Here is a 25,126-nt window from a genome sequence, read left to right as displayed (position 1 = left end):
ATGCCCCATTTAAAAAAAATTTTTAAAGAATATTATATTTAAATGAAAGAACGAAAGAAAAAAATGGTGAAAAGATAAGAGATATAACCAAAGCCCCTTACCTTTTCCCTTGGGGAACATCAAAGCACCTGTTAATTAAAGGGCGTGTGTGTGTGTGTGTGTGTGTGTGTGTGTGTGTTTTCCAGTGTTCAGATTCTGTTAAAATGAACTCTGTTCTCTCCTAAAGGAAAAGACTTTAGAAGAAGGAAGAAAAGCAGTGTTCCAAGTCCTGAATCTGATATAGGTCTTTGCCATAGGGTAATTGTGCCTTCTGGGCTTCTGTTTATTCTAAGAAGTTATGAAACAAGTGGCAGGGTTACTTTAACTTTGTGATTAAATCGTTGTGGTTTCTTTAGCCCACTGTGACAGAGGTCTTGGAGTATAAAACCATGCTTGGTATTATTTTGTATTCTACATTGCAAATGCTGAGTTCATAGTAGACGTTCAGTACGTTGGTTGAATGTCTTGCTTTGGAAGAAAGCTTTACAGAAATACATATAATCTATGCAGTCTTAGTTTTTTTTCATCCTTTCTTTCTTCCCAGTTTTCTTTTTGACCTTTAGATGCTTGTCTTTGATCAGAAAAAAGCCGAGGCCTGCTTTGGGGTTTGGAATGGGCACTAGGATCTAGTTTGAGATGTTTCTGCATAAACCCCAGACAGATGGCTGGATAGCGTTGCCAGTAGCCTCAAAACCCAACAAGTGGGTGCAAAGATTTCCAAAGTAGCCATCTTGTTGAATATATATGGCAGAGAGATACAAGAGGGAGATGGTTAAATTCTCAGATTTAAATTACCTTTTTGGATCACTAACCGAATAAGAATTATGTTACAGTAGTATAAACCATGGCTCCTCTAACAAAATAAAAACATTTTCTCAGCTCTGAAGGGATGGAATTAATCCATATAGCTACATGAAACTCTCCTTTCCTTTTCATATGATGTATGAAAGTTTTCTAAAACTTCTAATTAACATTTCCAAGACATCACTATAAAATCACCCTAATGTAGATTATCTGAACTGGACTTCTTTTTTCTTATTAAAAATGATTACAAGTCAGAAGGGAATGTTTCAGGGGAGGACTTTCAATTTTGGCTATAACTGGTAACATACTAGTCCTTGTGCAGTGAACAACCGTGAAACTATTGGACCACTGTATGAGGCAACTGTTTTTAAGTATTGGTCAACAGAAAGCACAGTATTTCAATCGTGAGAGAAAGAAAGCTCGTGAGGTGAACCTGATGATCACCTTGGCTCTCTTCCAGGGGAAAGTTTTCTGACTGCAGCATTGTATGCTGGAGTCTGCACTGAGCACAGCAGTCCTGCTGAGCTAAGGAAACAGAGATCAGAGTCTGGGACAGCGAAGCAGCTGGAATCTGCTGGGCAGGGCATTAGAGAAGAGAGAATTGCATGGGGAATGGGGGAACAGAAGTGTGTCTGGGTGTACCCAGGGAATCCTTGGCCTGGCTGGAGTGCAAATATACAGACTGAAACCATACGAGATTTCTCAGAAGTGGTGGCTCCAGGGTTGAGAATGGGACAGAAATACTAGAGGTCAAGCAATATTGGGAGATAGTGGCAGTCCAGCCTAGCCACATTGAAAAGACCTCCTTAACACATTCTAAGCATCCAGGAAAGATAGAAAGTCTGTGTCTTAGGGGTAAGAAACATGCTTTCAACCAAGGTTGGTAATTTTTTAAATAGATTTAGGTAGTAATTATTCTAGATCTTATGAGCTATACAGCATCTGTTATAACTACTCAATTTTGCTATTAATAGGACAAAAGAAGCCATAGACGGTATGTAAATGAATGGGCATGGTTTTGTCTCAATATAATTTTATTCATAAGGAAAGGCAGAGGGCCAGACTTGGGTCATGGCTGTAGTTTGCCAGCTGCTGCTCTACAGTAAGACCTACTCTAAACCCACCCTAACAAAGCCAGAGCTGTCAAAATCTGCCATGGAGATTGACTTTGAAAGTTGAGATCTGCAGTCAGAGGAGCTTAGGAGACATCTTCGGCTTTTCACAAATTCATCCAACAAAGTGGAAGGCCAAGCCCAGACAAGATGAGTGTGAGCAAGCAGTTTGACTTCTGGCAAAAATCAACTCTGCAGAGTTGATTGTCTTCAAATTCAGAAATCTTCTGTGTATCATCAACAATTAGTAGGCATGCAAAAAAATAGGTAACTATTACCCCTAGTCAAAAACAAAACAAAACAAACAGTCAATAGAAACTAATCTCCAAATGGCCCAGATGTTGGGTTTGGCAGACAAAATCTGTAAAGGAGGTATTATAAATATGTTCAAAGAACTAAAGGAAAATATTGTTGTAATGAGAGAATATATAGGGCATCTTAGCAGAGAAATAGAAACTATAAAAGTATCTAATGAATCTATTCTAAAATAGAAAAGTTGAGTAACTGAGATGAAAAATTCACAGGATAAGCTAACAGGAAATGAAGATGATAGAAGAACCGATAAACTTGAAAACAGATCAGTAGGAGAGGAGATAGAGAAAGGGGGCAGAAAAACGTATTAGAGGAAATAGTGACTGAATTTTTCAAAATATAACAAAAAAAATGACATACAGATTCAAAATAGTACACAAACTTTAAATAGGGTAAGTTCTAAGAAAACCACGTCTACACATATCATAGATAATTGCTGACAACCAAAGAGAAAGGGGAAAAATTAACAACAACATAAGAATCAAAGTCAACTCCTCATCAGAAACAATAGAGACCAGGGGCTCCTGGGTGACTTAGTTAAGTGTCCAACTTCAGCTCAGGTTATGATCTCGCAGCTCCTGAGTTCGAGTCCAGTGTCAGGCTCTGTGCTGACAGCTCAGAGCCTGGAGCCTGCCTTGGATTCTGTGTTTCTCTCTTTCTTTGCCCCTCCTCTACTTGCATTCTGTCTCTCTGTCTCTTAAAAATAAATACACGTTAAAAAAAAATTGAGAGCAAAAGATAAAATACTGAAGAAAAGTCAACCTCAAATTCTCAAATTCTCAAATTCTTCTATGTCTACTGAAAAATATTCTTGAAAAAAAAAGATAAAATAAAGAATGGATTATTTTAGAGCCATGCTGTTCAATAGAAATATAGTCCAAACTTTTCTAGTTGCCTCCATTTAAAAAATGTTAAAAGAAACAGGTGAAATTAATTTTAAAAATATGTTCTTTTGGACCTGGTATATCTAATATATTTTTAACATGTAGTCAATATAAACATTATTAAATAGGTATTTTACACATTTTTGTATGCTTTGAAATCTGATATATATTTTATACATGAACAAAATTTATTATTTTATTTTATTTTTTTATTTTTAAAAATTTAAATCCAAGTTAACATATAGTGTAATAATGATTTCAGGAATATAATTTAGCAATTCATCACTTACATATAACACCCAGTGCTCATCCCACGAAGTGCCCTCCTTAATGCCCGTCACCCATTTAGCCCATCCACCCAGCCAACACCCCACCAGCAACCCTCAGTTCTCTGTATTTAAGAGTCTCTTATGGTTTGTCTTCCTCTCATTTTTGCTTCCCTTCACTTATGTTCATCTGTTTTGTTTCTTAAATTCTACATATAAGTGAAATCATATTTGTCTTCCTCTGATATTTCACTTAGCATTGTACACTCTAGTTCTATCCATGTTGTTGCAGATGGCAAGATTTCATTCTTTTTGATCACCGAGTAATACCACATCTTCTTTATCCATTCATCAGTTGATGGACATCTGGGCTCTTTCCATACTTTGGCTATTGTTGATAGTGCTGTTGTAAACATTGGGGTGCATGTGTCCCTTTGAGTCAGTGCTCCTGTATCCTTTGAATAAATACCTAGTAGTGAAATTGCTGGGTTGTAGAGTAGTTCTATTTTTAATTTTTTGAGGAACCTCCATACTGTTTTCCAGAGTGGCTGCACTAGTTTGCATTCCCATCAGCAATGCAAAAGGGTTCCTCTTTCTCTGCATCCTTGCCAACATATGTTGTTGCCTGAGTTGTTAATTTTAGCCATTCTGACGGGTGTAAGGTGGTATCTCATTGTGGTTTTCATTTGTATTTCCCTGATGATGAGTGATTTTGAGCATTTTTTCATGTGTGGGTTGGCCATCTGGATGTCTTCTTTGGAGAAGTGTCTATTCATGTCTTTTACCCATTTCTTCACTGGATTATTTGGTTTTTTGGGTGTTGAGTTTGATAAGTTCTTTGGATACTAACCCTTTATCTGATAAGTCATTTGCAAATACCTTCTCCCATTCCATCGGTTGCCTTTTAGTTTTGCTGATTGTTTCCTTCATTGTGCAGAAGCTTTTTATCTTGATGAGGTCCCAACCGTTCATTTTTGCTTTTGTTTCCCTTGCCTCCAGAGACTTGTTGAGTAAGAAGTTGCTGTGGCCAAGATCAAAGAGGTTTTTGCCTGCTTTCTCCTGGAGAATTTTGATGGCTTCCTGTCTTACATTTGGGTCTTTCATCCATTTTGAGTTTCTTTTTGCGTATGGTGTCAGAAAGTGGTCCAAGTTCATTTTCTGCATGTTGCTGTCCAGTTTTCCCAGCACCACTTGCTGAAGAGACTGTCTTCATTCCATTGGATATTCTTTCCTGCTTTGTCAAAAATTAGTTTGGCCATACGTTTGTGTGTCCATTTCTGGGTTCTCTGCTCTGTTCCATTGATCTGAGTGTCTGTTTTTTGTGCTAGCACCATATTGTCTTGATGATTACAGCTTTATAGTACAGCTTGAAGTCTGGAATTGTGATGCCTCCAGCTTTGGTTTTCTTTTTCAGGATTGTTTTGGCTATTCAGGGTCTTTTCTGGTTCCATACAAATTTTAAGATTGTTTGTTCTGGCTCTGTGAAGAATGCTGGTGTTATTTTGATAGGGATTGCATTGAATATGTAGATTGCTTTGGGTAGCATTGACATTTTAACAGTATTTGTTCTTCCAATCCATGAACATGGAATGTTTTTCCATTTTTTTGTGTGTGTCTTCTTCAGTTTCTTTCATAAGCTTTCTATAGTTTCCAGTGTATAGATTTTTCACCTCCTTGGTTAGGTTTATTCCTAGCTATTTTATGCTTTTGGTGCAATTGTAAATGGGATCAATTCCTTGATTTCTCTTTCTGCTGCTTCATTATTGTGTATGGAAATACAGCCAATTTCTGTACATTGATTTTATTTCCTGCAACTTTGCTGAATTCATGGATCAGTTCTAGCAATTTTTTGGTGGAGTCTTTTGGGTTTTCCACATAGAGTATCATGTCATCTGCGAAGTGAAAGTTTGACTTCCTCCTTGCCAATTTGGATGCCTTTCATTTCTTTGTGTTGTCTGATTGCTGAGGCTAGGACTTCCAATGCTATGTTGAGTAATGATGCTGAAAGTGGACCTCCTTGTCAAAGAACAACTCAATTTAGACTGGCCACATGTCAGTACTTACTTTGTGTCAAGTGGCTACTGTATTGAAATTGGATAGCACAGTTTTATCTATCTATCTACCTATTTATTTATTTAATGTTTATTCTTTTGAGAGAGAGTGTGAGCAGGGGACGAGAAGATAGAGAACCCCAAGCAGGCTCTGCACTGCCAGTGCAGACCCTGATTTGGGGCCCAAACTCACAAACTATGAGATCATGACTTGATCTGAAATCAAGAATTAGATACTTAACTGACTGAGCCACCCAGGCGCCCCCTAAATTGGATAGCACAGTTTTAGATCAAAGAGAAAAGGGGATGTATGTGTTGCCTTATATCTAGAATGTTCCTGAAGTTATCTTATGTAAAGAGGTTAAATTAACCTTACTAAAACATTTACCTGCTCAAAGCCCTAAAGAGTGACAAAATAAGTTAATTTGTTCATTCACTAATTTCACCATCTACTCAACATTTAATAAATGCAAGACCCTATTCTAAGAGTTGAAGACATCAACAACAAAATAGTCCCCTTTTCCAGGGAGCATACAGGCTAATTGGCATGAGACCCACATTAGCAAGTAATTTCATTATAATTTGGTAAATTAGTGTAAGTAAGATACCATCAGCACATAGACGATAGGGACAAGTGGAATTAGTGGAAGTCAGGGAAAGGTACCATATGTCAGAGTTCTTGATTATAAGCAACCGAAACCAACTCTGGCTAACATAAGGAGAGGAGTCTGTGGCTATGAGGGCCATTGAGGAGTTTGTAAGCAGAGCCATGGCATGGACATTTCAGGTTTTAAGAAGAGTACTCTGGCATAATACATTGGGTAATAGGTTGGAGGGGTGTGACCATGAAGGCAGGGAGACAGGTAAGACACTGGTGATTATCTGGATGAGAGACAATAAGGGGATGAATCAAGGCATTGGCAGTGGGAATGGGAAGGGTAGTTTCATGTGTTCAAACTCATTCTAAGATTGAGAACTGTCACTATTCCAGCCCCTCCTTTTCCAGTGCACTCAACACCACTCCTACCATCTCCTGTAAACAGAACATAACTCACTGTCAACTAGACATACCAGTCCTGTTTTCCCTCCCTAAAATGACTTTGCCCCTCTGCTGTCTTGCTAAGAGCCCTCCCTTCCAGTTTAAGGTGTAGCTCATGACCACCTACTGCTCAGTAGTCTCTTAATACGTTTATTCTCTGCTGTCATTGTTTTGAAGGATCACCTGTCATAATAGGTTAGAGAGCCTACTGTATTAGTGTTTATGTTGCCGCCATCTGCTTTGAACTACTTGAGGCCAGTTCTTGTTTTCCTTGTACGTTCAGGCCCTAAAATGGGCCCAGCACAGAGAACTCAGTACATGTTTCTGATGATGCTGCCCCCTTACTTCGCATGGAACACTGAGGTCCTGTTGTGACCAATAGCTTTCATCTCCAAGTTCCTTGTCAGTGTGGTCCAAGGAGCATTCATCTCCTGTAGGTACATTTCTTCGGTCACTCTCCACCCAAACCTTTGGCAGCTTAACATTTCCCACTGAACTCTTCTCCTCAGCTGTTAAGGCTACCAATTCTCTCTCCCCACATTTCCCCAGTAAACACCTCAGCTCTCATCAGACTGACCTCTTCACCCACCTGGAAACAAGCCCACAAAGGTCTGATTCTTAATCTTCACTATATTAATGGTGATCCTTTGTCCCGGGGATGCCCTCAAATATCCTTACTCCTCCCTTCCGGTGGCCCAGAACAAAGGATGTCCTTCAGATCCAAGAAATCTGCTCAATTCTTTATGGTTCCAGCCCTTAGAGATCTCTAAGTGGCTGAGCAGCATTTTTGGTGTCCTCCAGCAGGATTATTCCTGGATTATTTGTGTTTGCTCTTCTGTGTCTCCAGCTAGATTGCAAGCTGCTTGTGGGTCACTGTTTCAAAGGGTGCTTAGTACATTTCCAACACATAGGACTCATGAATGCGTATCAGAGGATTGGCACAAGATAGATCTATTTCTGCGACTCCCATCTTTTCAGCCAACTGTTCTCCACCCCCAGATTTTAGTGTGTAAGGCTGCCGAGAAAGAAGCTGCTCTCTGAAGTGGCAAGCCAGAGACTGCAATGAAATTTGCAGTGTCTCTTGGTCAGTCCTGCTGCTGATACTGAGTCACGACCATTTGTGGTGATTTTCAGCCTAACTTTATGATTCACATTCTAAAAATGTGGTGAGGTTTTTATAGAGAAACCAATTCTAGTGTGAACTTAGCCTCACAATTATTGGGTTCCTCTGTGGTTTCTAGCTGCTAGCACAGCACCCACAAGGCCTAGTGTCTCATGATTTATTAGATGTGGCTATTTCGTGGCAGATAACTAGAATCCATTTCACTGGGATATGATAAAGGGTTCCCTGTAACAAATTTGTTCCACCAGGCTTTCTTGGGACTGCTTATTATCAACAACCAGCTTGTATCTAGATCTGAGATGGACAAGCTAAGGAAGGGTAGATAAATCCTTGGGACTCTTCTTTCATTCATACTTTCTGAGTAGTGGTCTTGATTCCTCAGCCAAAGTGTGCTTGTATCTCTAAAGAGGAGGTTGAGTGCTTGACTCTGCTTAACATCTGGGAGAACTTCTCTAAAAATGATTGAAAAGAGAAATGACTAAAGCCAGAATGTGTAAGTGACAGAAAAGGGTGGTTTCATGAATTTGTATTCTAGTCCCAAGACTTCTACTAATGAGCTGTGTAACTTCTGGCAAGTAACTTAATAACAGCAGTGGTTATAGCTGACATTTATAAGGTGTGTGGAATGGGGCCTGGCAGGCATATAGTAAGCCCTCTGTAAGGTTACCTGCTATTATCATTGTCATTGTTACAGAGTGTTTATTACTCCCAGTACTAAGCACTCAGTATGTATTATCTCTCTTAATCCTTAAAATTATGAAGTGAATTTTGTTATTCCTTCTGTACAGAGGTAAAATGAGTCTTAAAAGCTGCAGAGGATTCAAATCCCAGGCCCATGCTTTTATTCTCTGTTGCTACATTTGATTTCCTTGGACCTCAGTTTACTCATCTGTGAACTTGAGAGCTGGACTGTTGGTCTTTAAAACCTTTGAGCTCTACAATTTCTAGGTATTTTTTCCCATTACCCTCGCCCTTTTCCTTTTCCTCTTCCCTTGTCCCATCCCCCACCCACACTCATCTGTGAATTTCGCTGGATTCATCATCACGGGGTCAGGAGGATGTTTTCCCCACTGAGCTATGATGCTGCATGTGTCAGCACATGAATTTGTATTGTGGCTTTTTTGTTGCTGTTGGATCTGGTTTACATACTGCTGTTATTGGGAGAGGAGGAGTCTGACTCTTCAATTTTGCTGTCTTATTGTGGCCTGCAGCCATTACCACACTGAGTGACGCTGATGTCTGATGGCACTTGAGAAAGGCTTTATGGGAGAAGCCTGCTGGTGTCAGCTCTTAGGGTCTTTGGGCTTCTGCGTGGTTTTCTGGTGAGATCTGGGTTTGGAGCATTGCACTCTCTGGGCTGTTTGCACATGTCTGGTCTTGTGGTTGGTAAGAATCTTAGGAGAGGGACTTGGAAGAGAGATTGCCAGGCTTTCCATTTTCTGTACAGCTGGAATGCCCTGGCAGATTTCCACATAGGGAGTTCCACTGATCATTTCATTATGGTTCCATTGCCATTGATGTTTGTAAAGTGCTTTAGTTGGACGATAGTCTGCATATATTCTAGTACTGTTTTTGTGGCTTTGACCCAAAGATCAGAGTGTTTTGGCACCAGAAGACCCAGGTTTAAGGGTGTCATTGATAGCTTGGTGCATTGAACACACCTGCTTAATATGGCCTCTAATTGATCATTCTGTGGATGGGATCTTATAGAGGAAAAAAAAGAGTCCATTTGTCACTGTCCTGGGATGTGTGAATTCTTCCACTTGGAATCCTGGAGGAAACATCTTAGGGCACCAAACAAAGGCCTGGAAACAACAAAAATGTTGGATAAGTCACTCCTCTCACCCCAAATTTCTTCATCTGTAAAGGAATATATAGTTAAATGTCTTACTCAACTAAAATGGCTATCAAATCAAATGAGGTATGGTATGAAAATATGTTTCTGAAAATTATAAATGTCTGCAAGCAGTTATTTTTAGGGAGTATTGTACAGCAAAACTGTTTTAGTTACCAAAAAAGGCAAAAACTATTACATATTTCTATTCAGATTAAGCCCAGCATAGATGATTTATAGCAGATAATAATCTACACTAAAATTTCCTCAACATGTTCTTTGTGTTATACACCAGTCAGAAGACTGTGAGTTAAATTGTTCTAGACTAAAATGAATATTGTGAATATTCCATTAATAAGAACTGGTAGTGTTCAGGGCAGATGGTAACTCTTTTGTGGAAACACATTAATTTTGCATTAATTCAGATTTCATTAATTTATTATGAGAGCAAGAGCTAGGTTCAAGTTGTAAATGGACATTACTAGTACAAACAGAATTATAAGTCTATTAAGTCTATTAAGTTCTATACACATAGAACATAATTGCAATGTGAGTAAAGGCTAGACTTTTATGTACTATTTCATAGTAGATTGAAAATGGGCTAGATTGAAAATATGTTTCTTTAACTCACATGTTTCACTAAAGCAAATATTCCCTCCCCCTTTACTCCAAATGAAAAAGATGACTCCATTTCTGTTTTTCTTGATTGGTAAACCATGCTTGGAGGTACCATCTGGAGATGGTTGGGTTTCTGCCAAGAATTTAAATCAGGCCTGCAAAAAAGCTACCTGCCTAAGGCAAGAAACTGCATTGATTTAATAGGAAAAAACAGGCTTTTATTTTACTGTCCTGTAAAAGAAAGTGAAAGTACTTTGAAAAGTTTTAATTTTTGTTTTACCATAATGGCATTATATTACAAATAAAAGTATGTCTAAAATATGATATTTGGGGAAATTTGGGAATCTAATTGCTAAAATTTGCATGATTATTTGCAAGTCTGATATGAAGTCACGTACAGAGATCTTAATGCTAAAGGCAGATACAGTAAAACCTTGGATCGCGAGTAACTTGTTCTGTGAGTGTTCCGCAAGATAAGCAAACATTTCTAATAAATTTTAACTCGATGAACAATCGATGTGTTGTAATACAAGTAGTATGTGACACCAAACGTCACATGATCACAACTGAGCCAACGGATCTTGAAATTTGTTTTGATAGACAAGTTCTTTGGATTACAAGCATGTTTCCAGAACAAATTCTCACAAACCAAGGTTTTACTTGTACAAGAATTGGGGACAAGACAGGGCAGAGAGAAGGAATACAAGTTGGAAACTCTCCAGACCCCCCTGTGGGCAGTGTTGAAAACCCTGGACCTGTGTGTATTGGATATAAGGTGACAGTTGTCATTTTAACTTTTATTATTTTTTTACACAGATTTCTGCTTGGCAGATTAGCCAGACAAGAAGGGCCAATCTATCTACGTTCTGAGTGCTGCTGTCTACAAGACCCTCATAACAGAGCTGAGGCCCAAGTCCAGCGTGCCACCATACCCCACCCCAGACATTACTCTGGGGTCTGCCCGAGGCCATCAGTGTGAAGATGACCAGTGCCTTCCTAGCATGACTACCTTGGACCATGTGATTGCTACCCACCAGTCAGAGTGGGTCTCCTTCAATGAGGAGCCACTCTTTCCTGTTCCTTCTGAGGGTAAGGAACACTTTCATTTCTTAGGTGAAAAGATTAGCAAAGAACCATAACTGTTTACGATGACTTCTACTTGATCATTCTTTGGGTGGGATCTTAATATGTACAAAAGAGCCAGTGTGTCACCTTCCTGAGGTACAGATTCTTCCACTTAGAAGCCTTCTTAGAAGCCTTAGGAACCTTAGAATCCCAAACAAAAGGGTCTGGAAACAGCAAAAGTATTGGCTGCTTTCTTCCAAGGAGCATAAACTTCGTATTTACAAACTACTCTACACTTGGCCTTTTAGGGTGTTCCTCCCACCAGCAATTTGGATTTCCTCAGTTTCTAAAGTGCAGTTGCGGAGAGTGACAGGTGTTAGAGCCAGACTGCTTGGGCCCAAATCCTGGCTCTGTCACAAATAAGTGATGTGCCCTTGGGTAGATTGTTTATTCAACTTCTTTGAGCGGTAGTTTATCTGAGCAGTAGGGGCAATCACAGTCGCTTCCTCGGGGTGGCTGTGAGGGTTACATGAATTAATATATGTAAAGGACTTAGACCAGTTCCTGGCACACGGAAAGAGCTCAGTTAATTGTCATCCATGATCATGATAAAGATGGCTAAATGACTTCCAGGGAACTGGTGCTCAGGGATGAAGGTCAAGGTAGGGGTCAGGAGATATTTGCAGAGCCTTGTCAGCTGGTTCTGTTCCACTGCAGCTACTGCTGTCAACTGGTATCCGCCCAGCTTCACTTACAGCACCTGGAAAGTGTGAGTGTACAGGTGAGCTCTCCAGGATGGAGCCACGTGGCTCTTGAGTCCTTGAAATGTGGCGAGTCCAAATTGAAATGTGTTTGAAGTATAAAATACCCACATTGAATTTCAAAGACCTAGCGAAAGTGAATATTTCATTAATAACGTTTATATTAATGACATGTTAGAATCATACATTTTGAACACACTGAGTTGAAATTTATATTAGTAAATGTAGTTAACCTCTTTCTTTTTACTTTTTTTAATGTGGCTACTAAAAAATTTTTAATTACATATGTGGTTCACCTTTTATTTCTCTTGGGCAGCACTAGTCTAAAGGGTTTGGTCACATGCAGATGGACTAGTTTGGCGAAGGATGAGAGAAAAAAGTTTTATATTCTTTGATTTTTAAAAAGTTTTCATGTAATAGAGCTTGACTACTTTCGGTACACATTTGATAAACTTTAACACGTGTATAGATTTGTGTAACCACCACCACAATTAGGACATAGTTCTTTAAGAAAAAAAAATTTTTTTGAAGACTGTGAAGTGTTCCCGTGCCAATAAAGTGCTAGAAAGCTAGGGGAGAAGCTTCTGGGCCTCATTCAGCTTATCATTGGTACGGAGTTTGCACCTGGCGGTCTGCAGACATGTGTAGTTTCAACTGCACAGAGGTTAAAGTTTGAATTTCAAGGTGTTCAGTCCAGACGGATGCTTTCTTGTTCAGTGTGAGTGTCTACCAGTCCTTGTTGCCTTTTGCTTTCCTCATTCGACTCAGTTATATTCCTGTTTGGCCTCTATAAACATTTTTGTCTGTGACTGCCAAGCACTGGAATAGGCACTGGGGTCAGAAGAGTGAGTAAGACTGGAAGTCTCAGCCTGCCTGGATACTGACTGTGGACATGCAGAGGTTATCCTTTGTACACATTATTAGGGAAACACTCCTTGGGCATAGAGACAGATGGGCATGGCTGTTTCTTCACCCTCACCCACCAGAATGGTGAGTCTTGTGATCACCCCTTACCTATCCTTGGTTTTTCCTCCATGAGACAGTTTTGAAGAGTGGCCTCCCTCACATGATTGATGGCAGTGTCTGGTATCTGTTTCAGGGGGCACCGAAGAGCACCTCCCAGGACTGTCTTCTTACTCAGACCGGTCTGAGAGCTCCTCCGGGGAGAACCATGGGGCACATGGAGGCTCTCAGGAACTTTCCCACTCAGAGCAGGATGACTCCTCTGAAAAGTTGGGCCTCATCTCTGAAGCGGCGTCCCCTCCTGGGAGCCCCGAGCAGCCCCCACCTGACCTGGCCCCGGCCTTCAGCAACTGGGTTCAGTTTGAAGATGACACACCCTGGGCCCGCACGTCACCACCTCATAAGGAAACAAGGGAGACAGGTGGGAGGCTGTGAAGGGTTCTGACTTAGGTCTGTGCTCACCAGGGAGAAGTGGGTGGGGGCTGCCAGGGTGCTGGTTTACCAGAGCCCTCTGGCACTGGCCATACAAAAGAGCTGGCAGAGATCTCATCTGACTTAATTCTACAACTAGTTTTTGTTAACAAAGCATATGGAAGGATTAATGTGTTCTGGGCCATTTCTTGCTTTTTATACTTGTCCCTGGTTGTTAACTTGTCTTTGGAAGAATGAATATTTACTTATCTCTCTATTAGGTATTGCAATTATATTTACCCAGCACCTAAATTATAAGCTCCTTACAAGCAGAAGTGAATGCCTTTCAGAGCATGGACCACCATCAATTTCTAATAGAGTCACTAGTTACATATGGATATTCTTGTGTCCCAGACCTGTTGAATCTAAATCTTCAGAGGAAGGGACTGCTGTTAATGATAATTCTCTTATTTTTGTGGCATTTAAACAGCGAGAAGCTGCACTGGGGAGCTTAGTGAAGCCAGAGGAGTTGTTAGTCCCCATCCTGGTGACCTGGCTGCTTATTTGATTGTGTACCAAAGCATACCAGCACTGATTGGATAACCTTTGTGACTATCTTAGTTTTCTGTTTGCTGCATAGCAAACTACCATAAACCTAGTGGTTTAAACAACATAAACTTTATTATCTTATATTTCTGTAATTCAGAAGTCCAAATGGGCATCACTGGGCTAATTCAAGGTGTTGGCAAGGCTGCATTCCTTCCAGGAGGTTCTGGGGAAACCAGGAAATCTGTTTCCTTGCCCTTTCTAGCTTTTGGATGCTGCCCACATTCCTTGGCACATGGTACCTTCCTCTGTCTCCAAAGCCAGCAATGTTGCAGCTCTCTGTGCCTTTCTTCTGTAGTCACATCTCTCACTGATTGACTTCTGCCCATCTCTTCCGCTTTTAAGGACCCTATGACTACCTTGGGCCCACCAGGATAATCCAGGATAATCTCCCCATCCCAGGGCCCTTAATTTAATCATATCTGCGAAGTCCCTTTTGCCATGTAAGGTGACATATTCACAGTTCTGGGGAAGGATGTGGATATCTTTGCGGGGGTGGGGGGCATTATGTTGCCTACCATAGAGCCCTACTAGAAAAAAGCATGGTTGATATTATTTTTGTGGGTGGCTTAAATGTTTTGCTAGTTTTAATTTTTAAAAATAATCCTTTTTGTTTTCAAACATGTTTTCAGCACCAATAAAACAATTTAAGAAAATATAAAACATAATTTTATATAATAAATACTTCAATTTTTACATAACAATTCGCATGTTATGTATACCTTTTCACATTTAAACATCAGATTTTTCAGTGAATCATTGGTGAGAGAGCCATGACACTCAGAGCAGCAAGGATGAAATGACAGGTCCAGACAGGCTTCCCAGTCTTGCTGGTGGGAGGAAGTTACCTCTACTGAACACCTAATGCTGGCAAAACAGTGGGCTGATTAAGCATTTATGCATGTGGGGAAGAGTTACCCGACATTGGGGAGTGAATCAGTACAGAAATATTTTCCTTATTTTAATAAGATATATTTACCAAATACTTTCTTAGGCACCGTGCTCAGTGTCTTAACTACATCATCTTAATGCACCTCTTAACAACAATCATATGAGGAAAGCATTAACATTATATTGGACATGAAGAGACTGAGACAGACAGTGGTTTAGGAATTTGCCCAAGGTTGTATGCTGGCAAGTGGCAGGGGAGAGCTTCAAAGCCAGGCAGACTGGCCCCAGGGTCTTGGAACAGTCCAGGGATGCACCATGACTTAATTTGCTCCCATGTCCTGCTGTTCCTGCTATGGTTTTCTCTGCTCCCTCATTCTGGGAGGCTGGGGAGTTGAGGATAGGTGCAATGGTGTTTCTCTACTCACTTGCCCCAAAATGGCCCTGCTTTCAGGTCACTGCTGTATTCATGGCATTCAGATTTGCTCACATCTTGTTCATACCTTACCGTTAGCCTCAAAGATTTCTTGGTGGTTCAGAATTATGTAAATGATGGTCGTATAGATGGTCAGTTTGCTTCAACTCTTCACCACTTATTTTTGCAAAACTAACTCTGGGGTTAGTCCTAATTACGTTGCCTCCATCTGACTGAGGATCTTAGCTTGCCATTGATAGTGCTTTTGACATATTTTTAAAACCTTATCCTTTAATGCAGCAGTTCTCAAAGTGTGGTTTATAGATCACTGGGATTGCCCAAAAGTCTCTCAAAGGGTCCTTGGGGTCAAATTATTTTCATAATAATTCTAAGATTGCCTTTTTCACTGCATTTGAATTTGTATGGTACAAAAGTAATGGTGAGTAAAGATTCTGGCCACCATGTACCCATACTAAAAAAAGAAGTCAATTTCAACATAATATCCTTGATAAAGTAGTAAAAATTATTAATTTTATTGAATTTTACTAAATCTTGATTCTTAAATACATCTTTTTAATATTCTCTGTGACAAAATGGCATAAAGCACTTCTGTGCCATACTCAAGTGTAACAGTTATCTTGAATAAAAATGGTTGTCTTGGAAAAAAAATTGGGTTAAAATTTTTTTTAAATGTCTATTTTTGAGAGAAAGAGAAAGCATGGTGAAAGGGCAGAGAGAGAGAAAAGGGACAGGGAATCTGAAGCGGGCTCTGTGCTGACAGGAGACAGCCCAATGCAGGGCTAGAATTCACAAACTGACGTCATGATCTAAGCCAAAGTTGGACGCATAATTGACTGAGCCATCAAAGTGCCCCTAAAATTTGTTTAATAAAAAAATTCATTTAGAAAATCAGAATTATTTTAAAGTTATTCACATTTTCATTCAAAAATGAAAATAATGCAAAAAAAAATCCTTGATGAACAAAGTATCAGTATTTTAAAAAATAAGATTCAACCTATACTTGCATGACTGTCTCACTGGTACCCTAATCCTGGCCCTAGTTCCAATAAAATTTTATTTACAAAAATAGGTGGCTAAGTCTGTGGGCCATAATTTTCTCATTTGATATTTTTAAAATACTGCATTTAAAATGTTACTTGATTCCTGAGATTTTTGTTACCCCCTAAATTTTGCACCCAAAGGGAGTTCCTCACTTGCCTTACCCTAGTCCCAGGTGTGCATTGTAATAAGGATATGGGATGTATGGATATTACTATAGAACAAATCAAGAAATGATAGTTTTCAAATGTGTTGAAAGCATTATGTTGCCTTGAAAATTGTTCAGACAACAATTCCATATGTTTCCACATATGAAGATTTAACTCAGCCTTATAGAGGTAGAGCTCTCTGCCTTAGGGGGAGACTGTAGACTGGTTTCACAGCAGACTTGAGGCTCAATGTGTGGGCAACAAGCAGGAATAAACCATGTTTAGGGCCAGCCCTAAATATTACCTCAGGTAGTATTCTAGGGACCCAAGAACCATGTGTTAAGCATCAGAGTGGTAAAGAAAATGGTAATAAATCCAAGGCTCCAATCCCAACTCTTCTGCCAATACCCAGCCTTGACCCATCAATATCTCTATTACCCAAACCAACCTCACCCATGTATGCTAATTCCCTCGTGGATTTCCTTACACAGATTGGGTTTGACAACAAGGCAGAGTGGTTGGTAGAGCTAAGGTCAACATGATAAGGAGAAAGGAGGCTTCCACCCTCTCAACACAGATAATGCAGATCTCTCCCAAGATAGACAGTTCCATTCTGACAGCTGTCAGGCAGCTCAGATTTTGATTTAAATTCAACAGATTTGAGAACTTGTGCAATGTCAATAATATCTCATACGTAACTGCAGGCATTACACCAAAATAACACAGATCTGTGCAGCAAGTATCCTCATAGTGATAGAGACAGTCTGAGGTTTCTTAGAATCACTGCTGCCTGCTCTATTCTTTTGGTAATACTCAGTTTGGTAATACTCAGCTAAATAATGGCCCCCAAAGATATCAGGACCCACTCCCTGGAACCTGTAAATGTTATCTTATTTGAAGAAAGGGTCTTTGCAGATGGGATGAAGTTAAGGATTTTGGGGGGCACCTGGGTGTCTCAGTCAGTTAAGCATCTGAGTTGGGCTCAGATCATGATCTCATGCTTCATGAGTTTGAGTTCCGCATTGGTCTCTGTGCTGACAGTGTGGAGCCAGCTTGGGACTCTCTCTCTCTCCTTCTCTCTCTGCCCCTCCCCTATTCTCTCTCTCTCTCTCTTTCCCTCTCTCTCTCTCTCTCTCTCTCTCTCTCTCTCTCTGTCAAAATAAATAAATAAACTTAAAGAAAAAGTTAAGGATTTTGATAGATAATCCTGGATTATCTAGGTGGGCCCTAAATGTAATCACATGTATCCCTTATAAAAGGGAGGCAGAGGGAGATTGTGCCCACACAAAGAAGACAATGCAAAGACAGAACAGAAGGGTATTTGAAGATGGCGACCTTGTAAAGTGGAATGTTGAGGCCACAGTCAAGGGATGCTGGCAGCCCCCGGAAGCCTGAGGCCTACGCAAGCAAATGTGTTCTTTCCCAGAGCCTATGGAGGGAGTGCTTGCCAGGCAGGTATCTTGATTTCCAGCTAGTGATTCTGACTTCAAACTTCTCACTTCCAGAACTGGGAGGAAACAAAGTTCTCTTGTTTTAACCCACCAAGTTTGTTACAGCAGCCACAGTTAACTAATGGACCAAGTGTCCAAAATCCTAAAGCAGAGCCTTTGCATAAGGCTGAAAATGAGTCAGTCTGGGCTAGAGGAGCATCTGTAATAGTGCAGGCCATTTATTAAGTAGATGTGTTAGCCGGTATGTTTTACTTTCAAACTTGACAGCCTTTTATAGTTTATTCATTGAATCACCAAATATTTATTAAGCATCTCCTCTGTGTAGTTGTCATAGATGCAGACATTCATATACAAAGCTGAGTAACATAAGTGCTCAGAATTTAACAGAAGCCCGTTGAGCTTGCTGGGTCCTCTAGTATGAAACCGGAGCCAGCCTGTGCTTCCATGATTTCTCCATCTGCCTCCAGTTGACCATCTTTCAACCACTGCATGTCTTTAAAAAAAAAAAAAAAAAAAAAAAGCTTTCCACTTCATGGTAGCTAAAAATCTGAGGCTTCTTTGAGAAAACAAAGGAAGAAGTGGATGTTGGGAGAATTGCTTGCCTAAAAGGTTCATTTTATAGCCAGGCCTATCATCTCTTCTTGGGAAGGATGAAAATTAGAACTTAAAGCATTTCCCCTTGTTATATATCCATTGATTATGGGTCTTCTCCAGGGCTCTTGTTCAGTTTTGCCCTAGATCAATGATGCCCACTTGGAGAAAGCTATGTGTTGGCTGGGTGGCCAACTTCTACAAAATAAGTGTCCATCTGGTTCTTTTCAGTTTAATCTGACAGTATAGAAATGGTTTGTCCATCAATTTCTCATTTATCCACTTTAAAAAATGCTTCTCTTAGTTTATTAGTTTCCAGCTAGCAGACGCTGGGCCTGTTTTTGGCCGTAGCTGTGTGTATCAAGTGAACTTTTTTTACTATGGGCAGCATGTGCGTGGAATGGAGAGATGTTTGCTGTGCTGTACTGAATGTGCAGAAATTGGGAATCTGTTGGTGGACTATGGAATATGTCAGCGTGTCTCAAGGCACGTAGGTGGTGAAGTGCAGCCACAAATAAGGAAAGTCTGAGTAAACTGTTTATGGCTTCAGCCATTTTCTCATTCACAATAGTATCACATCAGTATCAGCAGAGCAACACTCATTCCTAGAATGTAGTTGCAGCTTTTCTGTTTTTTTCCCATTTTATTTTCACGTCCTGTTTGCTTCTGTTACATGCTTAGCACTTTCTGATTGGACAGCTCTGTGTCAGGAGAAAGGGGAAAGTGTTTCTTCTACCCCTCAAAATTTCGTTGGGCTAGTCTAAATTGACATGAGACAGGGGCGCCTGGGTGGCTCAGTCAGTTGTGTCTGAGTCTTGATTGTGGCCCAGGTTGTGATCTCAGGGACCTGTGATCGAGGTCTGCACCAGGGTCTGTGCTAAGTGTGGAGCCTGCTTGGGATTCTTTCTCTCTCTCCCACTGCCCCTCCCCTACCTCTCTCTCCTAAAAAAATTGACATAAGAAATTAATGGGAAAAAGTGTAACTTTGTGCTACATACACAAGAGGCTCATAGACTGGTAAAATGAGGTGTATATGCCATCCTGAGCTAAGGAATGGGATAGGGCCTGATGCTTCAAAGGGGAGGAGGGCGATTCACAGGATGGTAAGAAGAAGAGTAGATGTTTAATAATTAGATGCCTGCCCTGCCATGCAGACAGGTCACTCAGATAAAATTTATCTCTGGTAATAACTCTTATTCTGGGAAAGATACTCCATTTATTTATTTTCTTTTTCTTTTTTTTTGTTTATTTTTGAGAGAGAGCGTATGCTTGTGTGTGAGATGGGAGAGGGGCAGAGGGAGAAAGAGGGAGACAGAGGATCTGAAGTGGGCCCTCGCTGACAGCAGAGAGCCTGACATGGGACTTGAACCCATGAACCACCCATGAGATCATGACCTGAGCCAAAGTCAGACACTTAACCGACTGAGCCACTCAGGCACCCTCCATTTAGATTCTTCTAGGTGGTTAAGGGAGGGGCAGACGTTTCTCTTGAGCCTTCAGGGTCTTTAGCTCAGAATAGTCCACATGCCAAAGTGGCACATTTTGAGGAGACTTGTTCTGAACGCCCTCAGCCCCATCCCATGCAGCCTCTTTGTAAATATGTTTTCATGAGACAACCATGATGTAGACCTAAAAGAAATAGGGAGGATGAGAAAGGAGGATACGTGGAACTGATTAACAAACACCATTGCCAGTCTGGATTTCTGGAAGCAAACAGTCAGCCTTACTTAGCCAGCTGTTCCGTGCCTTCACGTCCGGGCTGGCAAGGAGTAGTTGGGAAAGACAGTGCACGTGTGCACACATGGAGGAGTTAGGTGGAGAGATGTTATCTGGGATACTCCTTTTCCATTCCCCCAGCTCCTGTTCCTCTACTGTCCATAGTTTTTCTGGCAAATGAAGAGCAGAAAACAAAAGACTTACCTTTTAAGTTATGCCACCTACGAATAAACCAAGGGAGCATTGCATTTCAGCCTGGAATGGGATTGTACTATTAGCCCAAATAAAAATGCCAGGAGGCTGTAGGCACCGTGGATTAAAAACAAAGAGACCATCATTAGTGGTAAATCTCTTATTTTTGTGGCATATAATTGTCAGAAGCTGCACTAGGGAACTTCAAAAAGCCAGGGAGCTGTTACTCCCCACCTTGGTGACCTACTTATTTTATTGTGCCCTGAAGCATACCAAGGTTGATTGGTAACGGAGGAGCGACAGCCGATGGGGAAGACAACTCCAGGAATGTTTTAAATCCGTCAGGGGGACAACTTTGTTTTGGACTTCAACTGGTGCAGGATTTGAAATGCTAAAGTGCCATCCTGGTTGGTCTGGGAAAAGGGAGACACACATGATCTCTCGTAAAAATATGAGTAAAATCACTTAATTCAGTGACCAAGCCTTTTTGTAACCAAATATATAAGAAAGATTGCTGGCATCAATTCTTTGGACCTGAGGATCCTGGAGTGAGGGTCATATAAAGTCAGGCCCCTTTGGTAAATGTTGTTTCCTCCATTAAAAGCCCTAAAATTTGGTGGAGGCCCAATATGGAATTTGTACACCTTTATTTAACAAGACCACTTAGGCTCAGGCCATGTTGTTGATAAATATTCTCTTTAAATGATTTTTATTAGAAACTTAACTGCCAGATACTTAAACTTAAGACAAATAGCCACCAGAATACTGTTCACATCTTGAGTGTGAAAATGCTATATGATCCATCTGGGTTACCTGGTAAAAAAATGTCAAGAAGTTTAAATGAAAACTTGTTTGCTGAACCCCGAACCTTAATGCATAGATATCCTGCTAAACCTTTAAAACAGCAACAGAACACAGCACATCCAAAGTGTTAAATAAGAAAAAAACAAAAGCAAAAAAACACAACAAACTTCTGATGAATCTGTTCAAATCAAAATTGAATCTCTATATAGTTCTCTAAAGAAATATTTTCGAAAATGAACCTAACCCCAGGGGGTATTTTATTCACATCGAGTCCCTTAGCAGTAATGTTTCTGAGTTTCCCTGGTGGTAAGAAGTTTTCTTACTTTAGTATTTTGTCTCCTCTGTTCTAAAATTCCACTCTGTACCAGGAAGAATGTAGCAGTCAGCTCATATAACACCTAAATTCTTTATAAACATCCTCTCAGAGCAAGGCTGATTTCATACATGTGCATTTTACAAGTGTATGTGTGTGCTTAGAATATGTTTGTAAATGCATGCAGATAAATTGAAAGAGCAAAGTTCATTCCCAAAATTAAAAGAAAAAAAATTATGGCACTATTTTCAGCGTGAAGCTTCCTGTTCAGTCATCATGTTATGTGCTGACCTTCCTCCACAGACATGGCAATTTTGTGGCAAGGCCAAGACTGAATTGGACCCATTATGCAGATGATGCAGGATATGCATAATTACAAACACAAAAAATTTTTCATTTCTAGGGCATTTGTTCCACAGCCCAAGAAAAACACTAATATTCCCTTGTGCTTCAAATGTCTTCCCCAAAAGCTTGGGCTGAGGCCTTCCCATTGTGTCTGGGGAAGCTAATTATCTGGGGCCAGAGAAAGAGCCACTTGTTTGGGGGGAAGACCAGAGATGATGTCAGCCACTTAAGAGGGAGGCAGGGGTGACAGCTGAGAGACTTAATCCTGAAGAAGACTAGCCCAGTGGTTAATTTCTATTATACTTTTTATTCTAGCTACTGAGGGTGAGTTGGTGGGTGGGGGTGGAATAAGATCCCAACCATTTGGTGATTGTAGCCAAGGCCCATTGCTTTTGGTATGCATATGTATTTCCCTCTTCAACAGAGGAGGTTTTATTTTCTTTTAATACCTTAAATGTTCTCTGCTTTTAAGAATAATTAATGACCTTTCCGGAATCCATCTCAGACAGTGATATACTGAGGAATGGATTCTAACAAAGCCCTTCTTCCTTGGGGCCTGATGCCCTCTGCCCCTGCCCACTGGGCACCACTCTGCTGGAATCGCTACCTCTCCTGCTGTTCCTGACAAGCTCATTACTGCTCTTGCTGTTCCCTTGGCCCCCAGAACTCTTCTATGTTTTCAACTCAGAGCTCTGCTCAAGCATCATTTCCTCCTGCTCCCAGCCCCCCCCCCAACTTTTTCCTGCATTAAATGTCTTTACAGCCCATGTTTTTACCTGAAATTAGGTTATAAGTTTGTTTATTGTCTCTTCCTCACTAGGGGAAAGAGACTATCTCATTTACTCTCAATAGTATAATATGGAGCATGGAACTTAGTAGGTACTCACTTAGTATTTGTTGGATTAATGAATGAAAGATGTATATGAAACATACTGCAGAATGACTGACTCCCATTTATGGAGTGAATGAGCTATTAGGTGGAAGTTGAGGCATGGCTTCCTCTGTGAAGTATGTATATTTTTTAACAAACTAGGCAAAGAAAATAGGCCAACCTCTTCCCTATTATGTCACCAGCTGACTATCATCAGTTTTGATTTCCCATCATTATACACAGAGTGCACACAGCAGATTCATATACCTGGCACACAGATACACTTATATACATATACACACATAGTGTATGTGTGTAACATATGCACTTACATATACATGCGTATATAATATAGGCATAACATATGTACATATGATACATATATTTATACAAACACACACATATTTTTCCCCCTGGGAGCTACCTTAAAAAGTGCAATTAAACCTGTCCATTATATTTTTGTCATATTTGAAACTACTACCATCATGCCATGTGGGCAGGGGAGAGGATCTCTTGAAAATTACTTCCAGTTATGTAAAATGGGCCTTAAAATATTTTATTAAAGCTACAATATTCTCCTCATCCAAAGAATGTGCTAACTCACCCAGGGGGTCCTTGTGGCCTATCTCACCCTCAGCGTGGGACATAAAACACAATAAACTGCCCAAGCATGCATTAATTAACTAGTTTATTCATGCAAAAAATATTTAGGTGCTGGGAATGCAATTATGAGAAAGTTGGCCATAGCCCCTGCTCTCCCCACGCTGAGGTTACCTAATGGTTGGGCAGTCTGTTACTAGTAAAGCCTTCTGGGGTAAGCAAGGGCCCTCTGAACCAGTCCCGGAACCAGCTGTTTGTATTGCCAACTATGAACTAGCATGGGAGCCACAAATGAAGAATGGAATTAGACCTATTTTGTATTCATGGATGGGCATGTTTATAGCATTGGAAAAATCACACAGCCCTAGTGAGTAGATACCAAAGTATAAAATAAAGGATATTATATCAAAATATACATAAGTATTTAAATTTTAATCTATTTAGGATCCCAAACAAAAATTTTGTCTTTGCTGTATTAATTGTTTTAACTGACAACTTATCAGTTTATTGTTTATTCAACCAATGGTGTTTTGAATTCCCACTCTGTGGCAGTCACTGTTCAGGGCACTGGGGATACAGTGGAATATTCCTGCCCCATGGAACATACTTTGTGCTGGAGAAGACGTACCAGAAACACAATAAAGGTGTAGATACAGTGTCAGTGTGTGAGACAGTGGTTAGCAGGAAGGAGAGACACATGAGGGAAAGAAAGAATAGAGTAGGGAGGATGTGAAATTTTACATAAGATCAGGGGGTGACTCTCTGAGCAGCAACTTTTGGGTAAAGACATGTGGGAGGCAAGGAATGAGCCTTGCAGAAATTGGGGAAGGAGCTGTCCAGGTGAAAGTAACCACACATGACAAGCCTCTGATGGGTGTCTGTCTGTGTTGGTGGTATGTGACTGGAGTGGAGGGACATGGGGAGAAGGGAAGGGGATGAGGCGGACAGGTCATGAGGAATCAGACCATGTATGTGCTTGGAGGGCATGGGGAGGACCTTGACTTTTGCTGTGGGTGAGATGGGAAGCCATCAGAGAGTTTTGAGCAGAGGTATGGTAAGGTCTGACTTCGATTTGAACAGGTAATTCTATTAAAGCTATGTGGCTGCTCTGTTGAGAAGACCAAGAAGAGGAAGACACTTGGCGAAGCGGGGTGACCAAGTGGGAGGCCCCTGTAACTATCCAGAAAGGGATGGTTGTTCCCTGAAAGAGACATGTGCGAAAACAACTTCCAAAGGCCAAAGGAGCCCTAAGGCCAGAGACAAAGGCTGATAGGTCCAGTTTGACAACAAATGGTTTTTTAAAGGGACTTAGGGACAGAGGCAGGTCTTGGGCAGCTACAAGCTGAGTAGATCTCTGTGACCCCACCTCCCATAAGACCTTCTTTCATAGCCCTACAGGCTGGGGAGTCATGCTGGTGGACCACCCCAGAGGGAACGTTGGGGAGTAGTTGTGTGTCACAGCCCTATCTCCTGAGCTGATTGAGGACTTCATGCCCCAAGGGTGCACTTAAGTGAGGTTAGATGAGAAAGAATGTTGGGAGAAGGGGGCTGCACTCAGGAAGGCTTCAGGTCATCACCCTCGAGTCTGGGTCACACAGCAGTGTGTTCGGCCGGTGGTAGCTTGGAGATGGTGGGAAGTGATTGGATTTCAGATGTATTTTGAAGGGAGGACTAGCAGAAGCTGTGGTGGCCGAGTTGTGAGACGAATCAAGGGTGGCTCAAGATTTCATTCCGAGCACCTAGGAGGATGAAGGAGCCCATGCGGAGAGGGTGACAGGAACTTGGTTTCCAATAGGTAAGGTTAGACACCTAAGTGGAGATTTCAAGTAGATTTGGACATAAGT

At 40.8% G+C, this 25,126-nt stretch overlaps 1 protein-coding gene across 3 annotated transcripts in view; it reads left to right on the top strand.

Annotated features, from left to right (window-relative positions):
• The window catches only part of STON2 (stonin 2), a 144,754-nt gene that overhangs the window by 24,465 nt on the left and 95,163 nt on the right, over positions 1-25,126 (top strand). For all 3 annotated transcript variants that reach the window (XM_042990272.1, XM_042990271.1, XM_042990270.1), the window contains 2 exons: positions 10,899-11,171; positions 13,008-13,292. In XM_042990272.1, coding sequence (XP_042846206.1) covers positions 11,084-11,171; positions 13,008-13,292 — 373 coding nt within the window. In that variant the 5' untranslated portion in view covers positions 10,899-11,083. The remainder of the gene's footprint in view (positions 1-10,898; positions 11,172-13,007; positions 13,293-25,126) is intronic.

This window comes from Panthera tigris, chromosome B3 (genome assembly GCF_018350195.1).
Source record: "Panthera tigris isolate Pti1 chromosome B3, P.tigris_Pti1_mat1.1, whole genome shotgun sequence".
Classification (NCBI taxonomy): Eukaryota; Metazoa; Chordata; class Mammalia; order Carnivora; family Felidae; genus Panthera; species Panthera tigris.
Note: the sequence above shows the minus strand (reverse complement) of the source record. Positions and strands in the feature narration are given on the sequence as shown.